General features: G+C 40.9%; 1 protein-coding gene and 1 non-coding gene across 2 annotated transcripts; one reads left to right on the top strand and one right to left on the bottom strand.

Moving 5' to 3' along the window:
* Nucleotides 1-1,606: 1,606 nt before the first annotated feature.
* On the bottom strand, nt 1,607-4,276 carry LOC129112848 (golgin subfamily A member 6-like protein 22). The gene has a single exon (XM_054625085.1). The coding sequence runs from the start codon at nt 4,274-4,276 to the stop codon at nt 1,607-1,609; it is 2,670 nt and encodes an 889-aa protein (XP_054481060.1).
* Nucleotides 4,277-10,326: 6,050 nt separating this feature from the next.
* trnaq-uug (transfer RNA glutamine (anticodon UUG)) lies at nt 10,327-10,398 on the top strand. The gene has a single exon. It is a non-coding gene; the product is annotated as a tRNA-Gln (tRNA).
* Nucleotides 10,399-15,164: the final 4,766 nt, after the last annotated feature.

Here is a 15,164-nt window from a genome sequence, read left to right as displayed (position 1 = left end):
TTTCCCTGTGAACACAGCATTAGATAGCTGTGTTTTTTGTGTTGTGTTCAGGTGCGGTCAGTTGGTCATGGTGTCCAGTCCACCTGAAAAACCTGACAGACTACTGGTTAGAACCTAATAGTTTGATAACTTGGCCTACAATATTGATTTTCAAGTGATAACAATTTCTAGCTAAAGTTAGCGCCAGCTGCTAGCTAACGGTAGCTTTTAGCTCAGCTTTATCCTCTCTGTGTCTGTTTAGTATTGTCGTATATTATCTCTTGTGTGTTATGTAAAAGAGCCTCATAACATGAAGTGTGTGACATTGTTCCACATCTGTCTGGAAACGAATAATGTGTTAACATTAACTGTTTCCACAGTAACGTTAACTGTTTCCACAGTAACGTTAACGGTCGGCTGTCAGAATGTGGGAGTAGTGTAGCTAACGTTATATGACGCTAAATAAACGAGACATTACTTTTTTGAATGACTGAAGCCTTTGTGGTTGATGATTTTAACGTCTTCTTTTTCTGTTATGAAAGTTCAAATGTCTTTGGGACCAGATTTTTTATAAACTAGAATATAGTGAAAACTATGACCTTTCCAGTTTTGAATTCCATCAGTGCTTAAGAACTGTGAACACAGATCTGATCTGAGTTTAAATCTCGGTGGAACCTTCTGTCACAGACTGTGTTATCTGGTTAGGCGAGATATATAATCTCTCCAGCGTGTTCTGGGTCTACCCCGGGGCCTCTTACCAGTTGGACCTCTAAAGGGAGGCGTCCAGGAGGCATCCTGATCAGATGCCCGAGCCACCTCAGCTGGCCCCTTTCGACGCGAAGGAGCAGCGGCTCTACTCCGAGCTCCCTCCGGATGTCTGAGCTTCTAACCCTATCTCTAAGGCTGAGCCCAGCCATCCTACGAAGGAAGCTCATTTCGGCCGCTTGTATTCGCGATCTCATTCTTTCGGTCACTACCCAAAGCTCATGACCATAGGTGAGGTTATTATAACACATTTAATATTAAACATGACAACCCAAAATTTTCATTAACAACCGACTAACAAGCATGACATAATTTTTATGATTTTATTTTTTTAAGATGTTATTTGTGTAGCTGAAGGTGTTTCAGTGGGCCTCACAGACCCAGATCAGCAACAGGTGCCCAGCCCAAGCTCTCTAAGAAGACGAGGAAAAACTCCCCATGAACCTTAGAACAATCTAATGGACATGGGAAGAAACCTCGGGAAAGGCTATTCAAAGAGAGATCCCCTCTCCTTGGATGGCTGGGTGTGTGTGTGTGTGTGTGTGTGTGTGTGTGTGTGTGTGGTGCTTGGTGGGGTGATAGGTTGGTGGTTGATGGTTGGTGGGTTGTGTGTGTGTGTGTGTGTGTGTGTGTGTGTGTGTGTGTGTGTGTGTGTGTGTGTGTGTGTGTGTGTGTGTGGGCGCATTAGTTATTGTATCTTTGTGAGGACTAGTTTTAGTTTTACACCTGAAAAGTGAAATCACTTCACATTCCAAGTGTAGAATAAAGTCTTAACCCTCAAACAGCTGTTTTAAGGTGCTGTTTAGGGGTTAAGACTGATTAATCCTCACAAGTATACAATAACAAATGTGTCTTTGTGTCCTCAGTGTTGAGCCTGGCATGAGAAGAGTTTCTTGTACCACTTCTTCCTCATCTGCTTGATGGTGATCTGGCTCTGAAGATCTTCGAGCTGGGACTTCAAGGAGCTCTCGGTCGTCTGCCGCTCCTGTTCCTTCTCCTGCAGCGTCTGCTGGATGTTTTCTGTGGCCTGAAGGAGGGATAACTTCTCCTGCTGCCACTCGATGGTACGACTCTTCATCTGCTGCTCAGCCTCCATCACAGCAGCTAAGAGGTCGTTGTTTTTCTTTTCTTGATGGTCGAGCTGAACTCCAAAGGAAGATTTTTCCTGCTGCCAAAGGAGATGTTCTCTCTCTAGCTGATCTTCAAATTTGTTCTTGAGAGTAGCCATGAAGTTTTTGTTGTCTTTGTCCTGCATCTCCAGCTGTGCAAGATAGTTTCTCTGGGATGTTTCCAGCTGTGCCGTGAGGGTTGACTGTTCCTGAAAGCGGAGACGCTCAGTTACTAACAGGTCTTCTGTCTTTTTCAGGTCTGCTGCGATCCTGTTTGTCTCCACTCTCTGTTCCTGCAGCTGGGATTGATGGGAAGTCTGGGATGTTTCTAACATCTGTGTAGCCTCCTCCTCCTGTTTTTGAAGAGAAGCTACGATCAGCTGGGCATCATAGAGGTCCCTGCAGGTTTTTTCCTGCTTGGCTGTGAGGGAAGACTTCTCCTGCTGCCACTCAATGCTACGACTCTTCAACTGCTGCTCAGTCTTCATCACAGCAGCCAAGAGGTTGTTGTTTTTCTTTTTCTGGTGCTCAAGCTGAACCCCAGAGGAGGCTTTCTTTCTCAACGTGTCCTTCAGCAGGGAAGCTTTCTCCTGCTGCCATAGAAGACGTTCACTCTCTAGTTGCTCTTCAGATTTCTTCTGGAGAGTAGCCATGAGGTTCTTGCTGTCTTTGTCCTGCATCTCCAGCTGTGCAAGATAGTTGCTCTGGGATGTTTCCAGCTGTGCCGTGAGGGTTGACTGTTCCTGAAAGCGGAGATGCTCAGTTTTCAGAAGATCTTCTGTCTTTTTCAGATCTTCTAAGATCTTGCTGTTCTCCGCTCTCTGTTCCTCCAGCTGGGCTTGATGGGCTGACTGGAATCTCTCCAGCGTCTGCTTAGCCTCCTCCTCCTGTGTTTGAAGAGAAGCTATGGTCTTCAGCTGGTCATTGTTATTGTCCCAGTCTGTTTCCAGCTGTGCAATGAGGGAGGACTTCTCCTCTTCCCACTGCAGAGTTCCAGTCTTCAGCTCCTGTTCAGCCTTCTCCAGAGCAGCCTTGAGCTTACTAATATCTTTTTTGTGCTCATCCAGTTCAGCCAGACAGGATGCTCTGGACGTCTCCATCTCCTCCTGGGTGGTAGTTTTCTGCTGAGAGTGGAGGCGCTCAGTCTCCAGCAGGTCCTTTGCCTCTTTCAGGGCTTCTGCAGTCTTCCTGGTCTCTGCTTGCGCTTCAACCAGCTGTGCTGTGAGAGAAGACTTCTCTTTTTGCCACTGCAGATGTCCATTCTTCAGCTCTTGTTCAGCCTTATGAAGAGCAGCCTTGAACTTACCATTGATGTCTACATGTTCATCAAATTTTGCCTGACAGAAGGTCTTGTATATCTCCATCTCCTCCTGGGTGATGGTTTTCTGATGAGAGTGGAGACGCTCAGTCTCCAGCAGGTCCTGTGCTTCTTTCAGAGCTGCTGCGATCCTGTTAGTCTCCGCTGTCTGTTCGTTCATCTGAGCTTGATGGAAAGCTTGAGATCTTTCCAGCGTCTGCTTTAATGCTTCCTGCTCTTGTGCCCGAAAGGAAGCTATCAGATGCACCTGGGATTGAAGGTAGTCCCCATTTTTCTGTTGCTGTGTTGTGAGGAAAAACTTCTCCTGTTGCCACTGGAGATGAACGGTCTTCAGCTGTTGCTCAGTCTTGTCAAGAGCAGCCTTGAGCTTACTGCTAATATCGATCTGTTCATCCACTTTAGCCTGACAGAAGTCTCTGAATGTCTCCATCTCCTCTTCGGTGGTAGCTTTCTGATGAGGGCGGAGACGCTCAGTCTCCAGCAGGTCCCGTGCTTCGTTCATCTGAGCTTGATGGAAAGCCTGATTTTTGAGAGCTTCAGCCATCTTTCTCAATTCAATGCGCAGTTTCTGTGTTTGAGCCGTCTCAATTTCCAGATAGCTCTCCAACTCCAACTCCACGTTGGTTTTAGCCACTGCAATCATCTTCCTTACAGCACAGAGCTCCATCTTCTTAGCCTCCACTTCATTTTGAAGGGCCTCTTTCTCTCCCTTCACTTGCTCCAACTTTACATGAGATTGGCCATGTTTAGCCTGAGATTCATGCAGCTGATCTTTCAGGCCACATACCTCCTTCGGCGTTTCTTGTTTCTCGTCGCTCCACTTGTTGTTCACGTTCTTTTCTTGGACATGATCGAGAAAATGTTGCAGCGAGTCCTCATCGATGTCTAGGAGGACTCTCCCCTCTGATTCAGTCTTGGTGAGCCTCGCCTCGCTGTCCTTCAGTTCACTTCTGACTTGTTCCTCGAGTGAACTGAGGTAAAAATTAATTGGAGGTTCAACCACCTTGGAATTTAATTCCATGTCTTCCAGCTTTGTCTCCTGCTGCTGGACCTGGGTCTTTCTTTTCAGATGTCTACGTTGTTTCCTGCTCAGTGGACTTTCCATTGCTAGTCAAATTCGTCTCCGATCCAAACTGGAGTCTGAGTGAAATGTGTGTCAGATCAAACCTTTTGTCTCCTATTAGTAAACTATAGAAAAGTCCTTTATGACATCACAGATGATGTTCCTTTGATGACTGCCTTTAATGAGTGTTCCAAATTACATTGATTCTATCCAGTCCTGGGAATTTTTGGTTGCTATGGAGACCAGTTTGAATGTTTTTGTTTATGTTTGAATGTATGAATGTAATGCTTTTTCTAATCCCTAAAATATATATATATATATGTGTGTGTGTTTGTATATATATGTGTGTGTGCATATATATATATATATATATATATAACCTGGATATATATATATATATATATATATATATATATATATACATATAATATATATATATATATATATTTATATATTTGTTGCTGATGATTTGTTTGGCCCAACAAAACAGGCAAACAAACAAAAGAACAAAAGGTAATCCTGTCGCTGACTCTCCTGCGCTGGTAAAAAACAATAGGCCCACCCCGGTGCATGCTGGTCCTATACCTGCCTACTCCTATATGTAACCGCAGGTGCGCACAGTGTTACCCAAGTGAAAATAAATGACCAAACCCAAAACTAAGTATACTAAACAACAACAAAAATATAATTAAACTAAATGAATGACCATCAATAGAAAATCTTAATTTATCAAACAATCTAACCTAAATAAGCAAACATCTAGAATAACATACTAACAAAACATACTGATGGCATTGGTTACAGAAGGATTTCTAAACTTCTGAATGTTCCAGTGAGCACTGTTGGGGCCATAATCCGGCAGTGGAAAGAACATCATTTCACCATAAACCGGCCACGACCAGGTGCTCCTCGCAAGATTTCTGACAGAGGAGTGAAAAGAATTATCAGAAGAGTTGTCCAAGAGCCAAGGACCACTTGTGGAGAGCTTCAGAAAGACCTGGAATTAGCAGGTACAATTGTTTCAAAGAAAACAATAAGTAATGCACTCAACCGCCGTGGCCTGTATGCACGCTCACCGACTCCATTGCTGAAGAAAAAGCATGTTGAAGCTCGTTTAAAGTTTGCTGCCCAACATTTAGACATGCCTGTGAAATACTGGGAGAATATAGTCTGGTCAAATGAGACCAAAATTGACCTCTTTGGATGCCATAATACACACCATGTTTGGAGGTCAAATGGCACTGCACATCACCCCAAAAACACCATACCAACAGTGAAGTTTGGAGGTGGGAACATCATGGTGTGGGGCTGTTTTTCAGCATACGGCACTGGCAAACATGGAAAAATGTACCGAGACATTCTTGATAAAAATCTGCTGCCATCTACCAGGATGGTGAAGATGAAACGCGGGTGGACTTTTCAGCAAGACAATGATCCCAAACACACAGCCAAGGAAACTCTCAATTGGTTTCAGAGAAAGAAAATGAAGCTGCTAGAATGGCCCAGCCAATCACCTGACTTGAATCCAATAGAAAATCTATGGAAAGAACTAAAGATCAGAGCTTCAAGATTTGAAGACTGTTTGTGTGGAAGAATGGGCCAAAATCACACCTGAGCAATGCATGCGACTAGTTTCTCCATACAGGAGGCGTCTTGAAGCTGTCGTTACCAACAAAGGCATTTGTACCAAGTATTAAATAAATTTCAGTAAGCGTGTTCAATACTTTTTCCCTGTGTCATTCCATTTTATTACACATAACTTAATTTCTGAACGTATTTGTTTGGTTTTCTTTGTATGTATGGATTACTTGGGTTGTTACCGACACCTGGTGAACATTTTATGTCAATAGCACCTTTAGAAATATATTTACTGAGAAAAATGGTGACGTGTTCAATACTTATTTTACTCGCTGTATATGTGTATATATATTTATATAAATATACACATATATATGTGTTTATTTATATATATATATATGTGCATATATATCTATTTATACGTTTGTGTGTGTGTGTGTGTGTATATACATACATATATATATATATATATATATATATATATATATATATATATATATATATATATGTGTGTATGTGTGTGTATGTGTGATGAAGCTTTATCTGTAGAATAAAACAGTGTAAACAGAGATTTAGCAAAGCAGCAATCCTATTTCCTCTTGGCTCAAAAGCAGGACACTGTTAAAGGCAGCTTACACTTTGTCACTAAAAGCAAACACTGTGACAGAAAACGCAAACACAATGACATTTCTATGTAACACTCTAATTAACTGTCAGATATTTAGAATCAGTTTTTGAAAGACCTTCAGGCTACATTAAGACCTCATTGCTGCTGCCAACTTCTTCTTTATAAGCAGCATCACAGACACTCACGGCTAACATTTGTCATATAAAATACAACAGAACAGGTAAATATGGAGATGATGCAGAACAAAGTGAATTAACTGATCAGACTTATAACCCTATTGTATTTAAACTGATGCACAACTTGAAGGAACTGATGAGAATTGTTCATTACATGATTACATGATTACAAATACAATTGATTGATTGATTTGTAGGGTTTATCAATAATATAGTTACTTAATTGTGTGTCTTGGCGAGGATTTATGTTTAGTGTTATGTTTATGTTTGATTGATTGACAAAGATCTTATAGTTCAGTCTATTTTGCTATAATGTTCTCTGCTTACTAATCCTATCTGAACTCTCACCAGAACACTTACAGGTGACGTCACTGATGCTAAGAGACAAGATTGAGACAAATATGCCCCTACATTGGTTTACATTTGAGCTAATTAGCATCATTAAATGTACGGAAAACTAGTTATTAGCGAGCCCTGTTATCAATGTACTAGGCTTAAAGCAGAAGGGGGCGTTGTCCTCCCAAACAGAATCCTTCCTTCCTCATATCCATCTTCTTTCTGCCTCCTCTCTGTGCACATTATCTTCAATCTCTTCTCTTCATGATGTTTTCAGCAACAAACTATCTGTGACGCACATTTAGATTCAATAGAAAGGAAGTCATAGCTGCTGTAGCTGATCTGTAACACCAATCTGTCTGGGATCAATCTGTGAGATATTTTACCAGCAGAGTGATTTAACTGCAGAATAACAGGTCGATGGATTCAACAGAAATGATATTGTATCAGCATAGTCCACTGTTTACCTTTACACTACAGACTTTATGTGACTCTGTTACACAGTTATATGGTACTCACTGACATGGAGTCTCGTACTCCAACCTGACACTTATCAAGACAAAAGCTGCATTTACAAAAGATATCTCTGTGAGGACCAGTTTCAGTTTTTTAACCGTAAAGTGACTTCACTTCACTTTCAAGTCTTCTCCCACAAACAGCCCTTTACAAAGTGTTGATTAATGGTCTGAAGGAGTAATCACTTGTCCCCCCCAACACTAGCTCTAAGCAGCTTATAATACACTATTAAAACTATATACCAAGCTTCTGATAAAAGCAACCAGAGTTGGTGATTTATACTAACCAAGACAGTTTTGAAGAGGTTTTTTTGTTTCTGTTAAATTTCAAAGAAAAGCGCTTTACAATGATCAGCCAGTTAAAATGACTGTTTTCCGATAATGGAGTCTGGTGGCTTTGAGTTCAGCATTTAATTGTATGTTTTGTACTTAAATAAATTATAAGAATTGTCCACATCCCTGTAGATTTATTTACTTTTAGTAGGCTTACATTTCCCATTAAGAACAAGTATGTTTGGCTATTTGGCAATGAATGAGCTCAGCTAATAGACCAGTTTAAATGTCAAACAAAAGGGGAAAAAAAGGCTATAACAATTTTCCAAAGACAAAAAGATGTGTATTCATGTATTGTTTTGTCCAACACTCAAAAATGTTCAATTTATAGGTCTATAAATTGATTTAATACAGATTAGTATCAAATTCTCCAAAGCAGAGAAGAGAAAAGCTAGAGCTAAGTAATGGTTGTTTTATTGGTTAAAAAATGAATTGCCAATGTTAGCTTTTCATACCAAATCCAGCTAGAAGCATTAAATATTACATGTACATTTTAACTATTAATACAATTCTGAACATAAAGATTAATATTTCCTTTGTTTGTTTACAGGAAAGCTCCACGCAGAACCTTTATAGAAAACTTCAGATGGAAACCTACAGAAACCTTTTTCATTGGAGCACCACCTAAAGTCTATTTACTGTGAGTGAATGGTATGCTGAACTGACAGACACATATATCCAGTACAGGTCGTCCACATTTGATGACTTTATCAATAAATAACAAATTTACATGATTGAATTATATATCAAAGAGTTTGGTTTGAGTTAAATAAAAATAATAATAAAAAAAGTATTTCTACTTCAACACTATAAATGTTACTCTGAGTTATGTCATTAACCTGTAACTTGTAATACGCCGTTACTATGGATATCATGGTTACTGGTTTTACATATCAGATCATAACAAACACCCAGGATGTAACATACAGGATGAGATCAGTTTTTTTCTCCATATGTTTGAAGACCTCTGACTATAAATGCTAACACACACAGTAACTTGTCTTGTTAAGTTTATTAGAGACATGAAGCAGTTTGAACACAAATCCTTTTACATCATTCAAAGGAGGCATTAATAACCATTTTATAACATTAAAATCTAGTATATCAGTTATTAAATGACTTGACACTTGTTATCCCTGAATAGGCTGAAGCCAATAATGAATTCATTACAGCCAAGTATTTTCTGTGTTCTTTGGTCTTAAACAAGTTCTTGAGAATTACATACAATACTACGATGTAACTTCCAAACATGACACAAACAGCTGTAACACTGATCATCTTCAGGTCAGTCAAATGTCTGATGGTCCTGACTGCAGCAGCTTACAGAGAGTTTGTCTTCTTTGCTGCTTGTCTCTGATGGTCTTTGTCTCGTTTTCTCTTCATGCCGTTTTCTCTCATCTCTCTAAAAGACATATGGCAGAAAAGGAGAGACACTAGTCAATAAACAGCAACCAAAAAAAAAAAGAAATTTGAGAATCCAGATAATTGAATGACTATTTCTTTACTTTATTAAATGAGAGGTTTCACAAAGCATGCTGGCTCCTTGCCCCTTGTCTCTTCTTCATGGCTCTTGATGCACGCTGTCCTGTCTCTCGTCTGGTCTTCCACTGTTCCTTCTTTGTGTCTTTTTCTTTCCTCTCTCTAGAAGACAAATGGCAGACAAGGAAGGTCATAGTCATTGTTCCACATCTGTCTGGAAACGAATAATGTGTTAACATTAACTGTTTCCACAGAGTAACGTTAACTGTTTCCACAGAGTAACGTTAACGGTCGGCTGTCAGAATGTGGGAGTAGTGTAGCTAACGTTATAAGACGCTAAATAAACGAGACATTACTTTTTTGAATGACTGAAGCCTTTGTGGTTGATGATTTTAACGTCTTATTTTTCTGTTATGAAAGTTCAAATGTCTTTGGGACCAGATTTTTTATAAACTAGAATATAGTGAAAACTATGACCTTTCCAGTTTTGAATTTCATCAGTGCTTAAGAAGTTGTAGTTCTGAACTCCAAAAACTGTGAACACAGATCTGATCTGAGTTTAAATCTTGGTGGGACCTTTTACTCTGTCAAACTAAATTATTCTCACATGTTTATGTGTGGATTAATGGCACAGTGTATGCGTACTAATATATAGCTTACTATTTCATGACATATTTCATGTGCTATATCTTGACATTTATCACAATGTCTACTAAGTAGCGTTAGAAGGATTTGTGCAGTCAGGATGGCTGATCGGTGCTGCGTTTAGGTCGCAGTTTCCCCTGGAAGCTTGGGTTCAGTCTGTACAGTTTTTACCTGTATCTGAGCACTGTATTTATATAAAACGGTGTAATGTTTAGTACTTACACCTGTCAACACTCTGAACTCTGAATCCAGCTATCCGAAGCCAAATTGTGGGGGGACCTGATTTTAAAAGGGAAAACAGTATCCTGTTGTTCTTGTGTGTGATAGCAGCATTAGCTGCCGATAGTCACTTGGTCAACAAGTCGTTTATTGTATTTTTTGGGGTAAAATTGATCATATGGTGGTTCCATGGTGTAATGGTTAGCACTTTGGACTTTGAATCCAGTGATCTGAGTTCAAATCTCGGTGGAACCTTCTGTTTAATCAACAACAGACTGTGTTATCTGTTTATTATTGGAAAATCTTCTATCTCCCAAACTGAGACAACAGTTATACCACACATATACTTGTAAAAGCCTTCACCTTGTCTGTTTCCTGTTATACTTGTGTGTACTACAGCTGTAGTACAGGTTAAAGAAAGCAACCGTTCCACCTTCTTCATGTTAAAGACATTAAGGTGTGCGTTGTTGGAAAATCAGCTCTCTTTTTATAGATCACAGCTTTAGCGTGGGAAGTAGCGTATGCCTCTTTAAGGCCCCGTGTTGTGCGTACTCAACGGTCATTAATGAGACCCAGGTGTTTCTAATTGAATTATGTTCTTTGGATGACCAACATGTAACTCCAGATAAATTACACTATATTTGGACCAACATGTCAAATCAGATGAGCCAACTTACTGTATATTTTCAGGCTATAGGGTGCTAATGAGAACTCATTGGTGTTTGTCCCTTGAGTCTTAAAACAATATATTATTACACATTTAATATTAAACATGACAGTAGTAGAACATAAAATGTTCAACAACAACCAATATATAATTAAAATATGTATAATGAATATTAGATACCTTCATGTATAAGTCCTTAAATAAAAACATGTAAAAATAAATACATGTGGAAATAACTAAATTAATAACCTAAATAATAAACTCTTTCAGTCCCAATAGCAATAATGAAACCTGGGCTTTAGGTTTTGGCCAATACTGAGAATTGATTTGATACCCGTGTTAAATTAATAATCCATATGTCTCACTGTGTGGAAGTGACTGGGATCATTAGTTTATGTCAAAAGCAACATCAGGCTTGACTTAAACATTGCTTTCCTAACTTTATAAAATACAAGCATTGAAATAAATACATAGATAAAGATATACTGAATTGTTATTTATTAAAATAACGGTTTCCAATACCAGATTGGCATATCGTCACTGATACGTAATCCAGCTATTTTCAGACAGCTTCGGTATCGATGTATTTTATGAAATTAATAATAGTAATAATTGATCATATACAAGCGATAGCGCTCTGTGCAGCAGCGTGGGTGGGCCTTCAGGGTTCTGTAGACTGAGTTGATCATTTCATCAGCTGGTCTTTACAGCTCTGGACTCGCTGACTGCTGCTCACATCTGCTGCAGGATGCTGAATATATTAACGCTTCTAATGCATTATCTTACAATAAAACCTTGAATTGCAGCTGTGTTTGAAAGGTGCTGTGACATTAAATCAACCTTTTTGCCTTAAAATCCTAAGTAACTTTAGACTCGTAGTAAACCAGCAAAATGTTCATTATTTTCTTTTGATGACCAACATGTAACTCCAGACAAAAGATACTATATTTGGACCAACATGTCAAATCACTTGAGCCAACTTACTTTATATTTTCAGGCTTTGGTGTTTGTCCAAGGGTTTCTACATCAACAATTTATTATTACACGTTTAATATTAAACATGACAACCTAAAATTTTCATTAACAACCGATTTACAAGTATGACATAATTTTTATGATTTTATTTTTTTAAGATGTTATTTGTGTAGCTGAAGGTGTTTCAGTGGGCCTCACAGACCCAGATCAGCAACAGGTGCCCAGCCCAAGCTCTCTAAGAAGACGAGGAAAAACTCCCCATGAACCTTAGAACAATCTAATGGACATGGGAAGAAACCTCGGGAAAGGCTATTCAAAGAGAGATCCCCTCTCCTTGGATGGCTGGGTGTGTGTGTGTGTGTGTGTTGGTGCTGGGGTGATGGGTTGGTGGTTGATGGTTGGTGGATTGATGGTTGGTTGGTGGGTTGTGTGGTTGGTGTGTGGTGTGGTGTGTGATGGTGTTGGTGATGGGTTGGTGGTTGGGTTGTGTTGTGTGTGTGGGTGTGTGTGTGTGTGTGTGTGTGTGTGTGGCGCATTAGTTATTGTATCTTTGTGAGGACTAGTTTTAGTTTTACACCTGAAAAGTGAAATCACTTCACATTCCAAGTGTAGAATAAAGTCTTAACCCTCAAACAGCTGTTTTAAGGTGCTGTTTAGGGGTTAAGACTGATTAATCCTCACAAGTATACAATAACAAATGTGTCTTTGTGTCCTCAGCGTTGAGCCTGGCATGAGAAGAGTTTCTTGTACCACTTAATCTGCGTGATGGTGATCTGGCTCTGAAGATCTTCGAGGTGGGACTTCAAGGAGCTCTCGGTCGTCTGCCACTCCTGTTCCTTCTCCTGCAGCGTCTGCTGGATGTTTTCTGTGGCCTGAAGGAGGGATAACTTCTCCTGCTGCCATTCGATGTGACAACTCTTCAGTTGCTGCTCAGCCTTCATCACAGCAGCTAAGAGTTTGTTGTTTTTCTTTTGTTGATGGTCGAGCTGAACTCCAAAGGAGGATTTCCTTCTCACCAAATCCTTCACCAAGGGCGCTTTCTCCTGTTGCCATAGGAGACGTTCACTCTCTAGCTGATCTTCACATTTGTTCTTGAGAGTAGCCATGAGGTTTTTGTTGTCTTTGTCCTGCATCTCCAGCTTGGCAAGATAGTTATTCTGGGATGTTTCCAGCTGTGTCGTGAGGGTTGACTGTTCCTGAAAGCGGAGACGCTCAGTTTCTAACAGATCTTCTGTCTTTTTCAGAGCTGCTGCGATCCTGTTTGTCTCCGCTCTCTGTTCCTCCAGCTGGGCTTGATGGGAAGTCTGGGATGTTTCTAACTTCTGTGTAGCCTCCTCCTCCTGTTTTTGAAGAGAAGCTACGATCAGCTGGGCAGCATAGAGGTCCCTGCAGGTTTTTTCCTGCTTGGCTGTGAGGGAAGACTTCTTCTGCTGCCACTCAATGCTACGACTCTTCAACTGCTGCTCAGTCTTCATCACAGCAGCCAAGAGGTTGTTGTTTTTCTTTTTCTGGTGCTCAAGCTGAACCTCAGAGGAGGCTTTCTTTCTCAACGTGTCCTTCAGCAGGGAAGATTTTTCCTGCTGCCATAGAAGACGTTCACTATCCAGTTGATCTTCAGATTTCTTCTGGAGAGTAGCCATGAGGTTCTTGCTGTCTTTGTCCTGCATCTCCAGCTGTGCAAGATAGTTCCTCTGGGATGTTTCCAGCTGTGCCGTGAGGGTTGACTGTTCCTGAAAGCAGAGATGCTCAGTTTTCAGAAGATCTTCTGTCTTTTTCAGATCTTCTAAGATCTTGCTGTTCTCCGCTCTCTGTTCCTCCAGCTGGGCTTGATGGGCTGACTGGAATCTCTCCAGCGTCTGCTTAGCCTCCTCCTCCTGTGTTTGAAGAGAAGCTATGGTCTTCAGCTGGTCATTGTTATTGTCCCAGTCTGTTTCCAGCTGTGCAATGAGGGAGGACTTCTCCTCTTCCCACTGCAGAGTTCCAGTCTTCAGCTCCTGTTCAGCCTTCTCCAGAGCAGCCTTGAGCTTACTAATATCTTTTTTCTGCTCATCCAGTTCAGCCAGACAGGATGCTCTGGACGTCTCCATCTCCTCCTGGGTGGTAGTTTTCTGCTGAGAGTGGAGGCGCTCAGTCTCCAGCAGGTCCTTTGCCTCTTTCAGGGCTTCTGCAGTCTTCCTGGTATCTGCTTGCACTTCAACCAGCTGTGCTGTGAGAGAAGACTTCTCTTTTTGCCACTGTAGATGTCCATTCTTCAGCTCTTGTTCAGCCTTATGAAGAGCAGCCTTGAACTTACCATTGATGTCTACATGTTCATCAAATTTAGCCTGACAGAAGGTCTTGTATATCTCCATCTCCTCCTGGGTGATGGTTTTCTGATGAGAGTGGAGACGCTCAGTCTCCAGCAGGTCCTGTGCTTCTTTCAGAGCTGCTGCGATCCTGTTAGTCTCCGCTCTCTGTTCGTTCATCTGAGCTTGATGGAAAGCTTGAGATCTTTCCAGCGTCTGCTTTAATGCTTCCTGCTCTTGTGCCCGAAAGGAAGCTATCAGATGCACCTGGGATTGAAGGTAGTCCCCATTTTTCTGTTGCTGTGTTGTGAGGAAAAACTTCTCCTGTTGCCACTGGAGATGAACGGTCTTCAGCTGCTGCTCAGTCTTGTCAAGAGCAGCCTTGAGCTTAATGCTAATATCGATCTGTTCATCCACTTTAGCCTGACAGAAGTCTCTGAATGTCTCCATCTCCCCTTCGGTGGTAGTTTTCTGATGAGGGCGGAGACGCTCAGTCTGCAGCAGGTCCTGTGCTTCGTTCATCTGAGCTTGATAGAAAGCGTGAGATCTTTCCAGGGTCTGCTTTGCTGCTTCTTCCTGGTTTTTGAAAGCTTCCGCTTGCAGCGAGTCCTCATCGATGTCTAGGAGGACTCTCCCCTCTGATTCAGTCTTGGTGAGCCTCGCCTCGCTGTCCTTCAGTTCACTTCTGACTTGTTCCTCGAGTGAACTGAGGTAAAAATTAATTGGAGGTTCAACCTCCTTGGAATTTAATTCCATGTCTTCCAGCTTTGTCTCCTGCTGCTGGACCTGGGTCTTTCTTTTCAGATGTCTACGTTGTTTCCTGCTCAGTGGACTTTCCATTGCTAGTCAAATTCGTCTCCGATCCAAACTGGAGTCTGAGTGAAATGTGTTTCAGATCAAACCTTTTGTCTCCTATTAGTAAACTATAGAAAAGTCCTTTATGACATCACAGATGATGTTCCTTTGATGTTTGCCTTTAATGAGTGTTCCAAATTACATTGATTCTATCCATAGAGTCCTGGGAATTTTTGGTTGCTATGGAGACCAGTTTGAATGTTTTTGTTTATGTTTGAATGTATGAATGTAATGATTTC

This window comes from Anoplopoma fimbria, chromosome 23 (genome assembly GCF_027596085.1).
Source record: "Anoplopoma fimbria isolate UVic2021 breed Golden Eagle Sablefish chromosome 23, Afim_UVic_2022, whole genome shotgun sequence".
NCBI lineage: Eukaryota > Metazoa > Chordata > Actinopteri > Perciformes > Anoplopomatidae > Anoplopoma > Anoplopoma fimbria.
Note: the sequence above shows the minus strand (reverse complement) of the source record. Positions and strands in the feature narration are given on the sequence as shown.

Excerpts from the sequence above, each read along its gene's own strand:
- LOC129112848 (XM_054625085.1), bottom strand. The coding sequence starts at position 4,276 with ATGGAAAGTCCACTGAGCAGGAAACAACGTAGACATCTGAAAAGAAAG.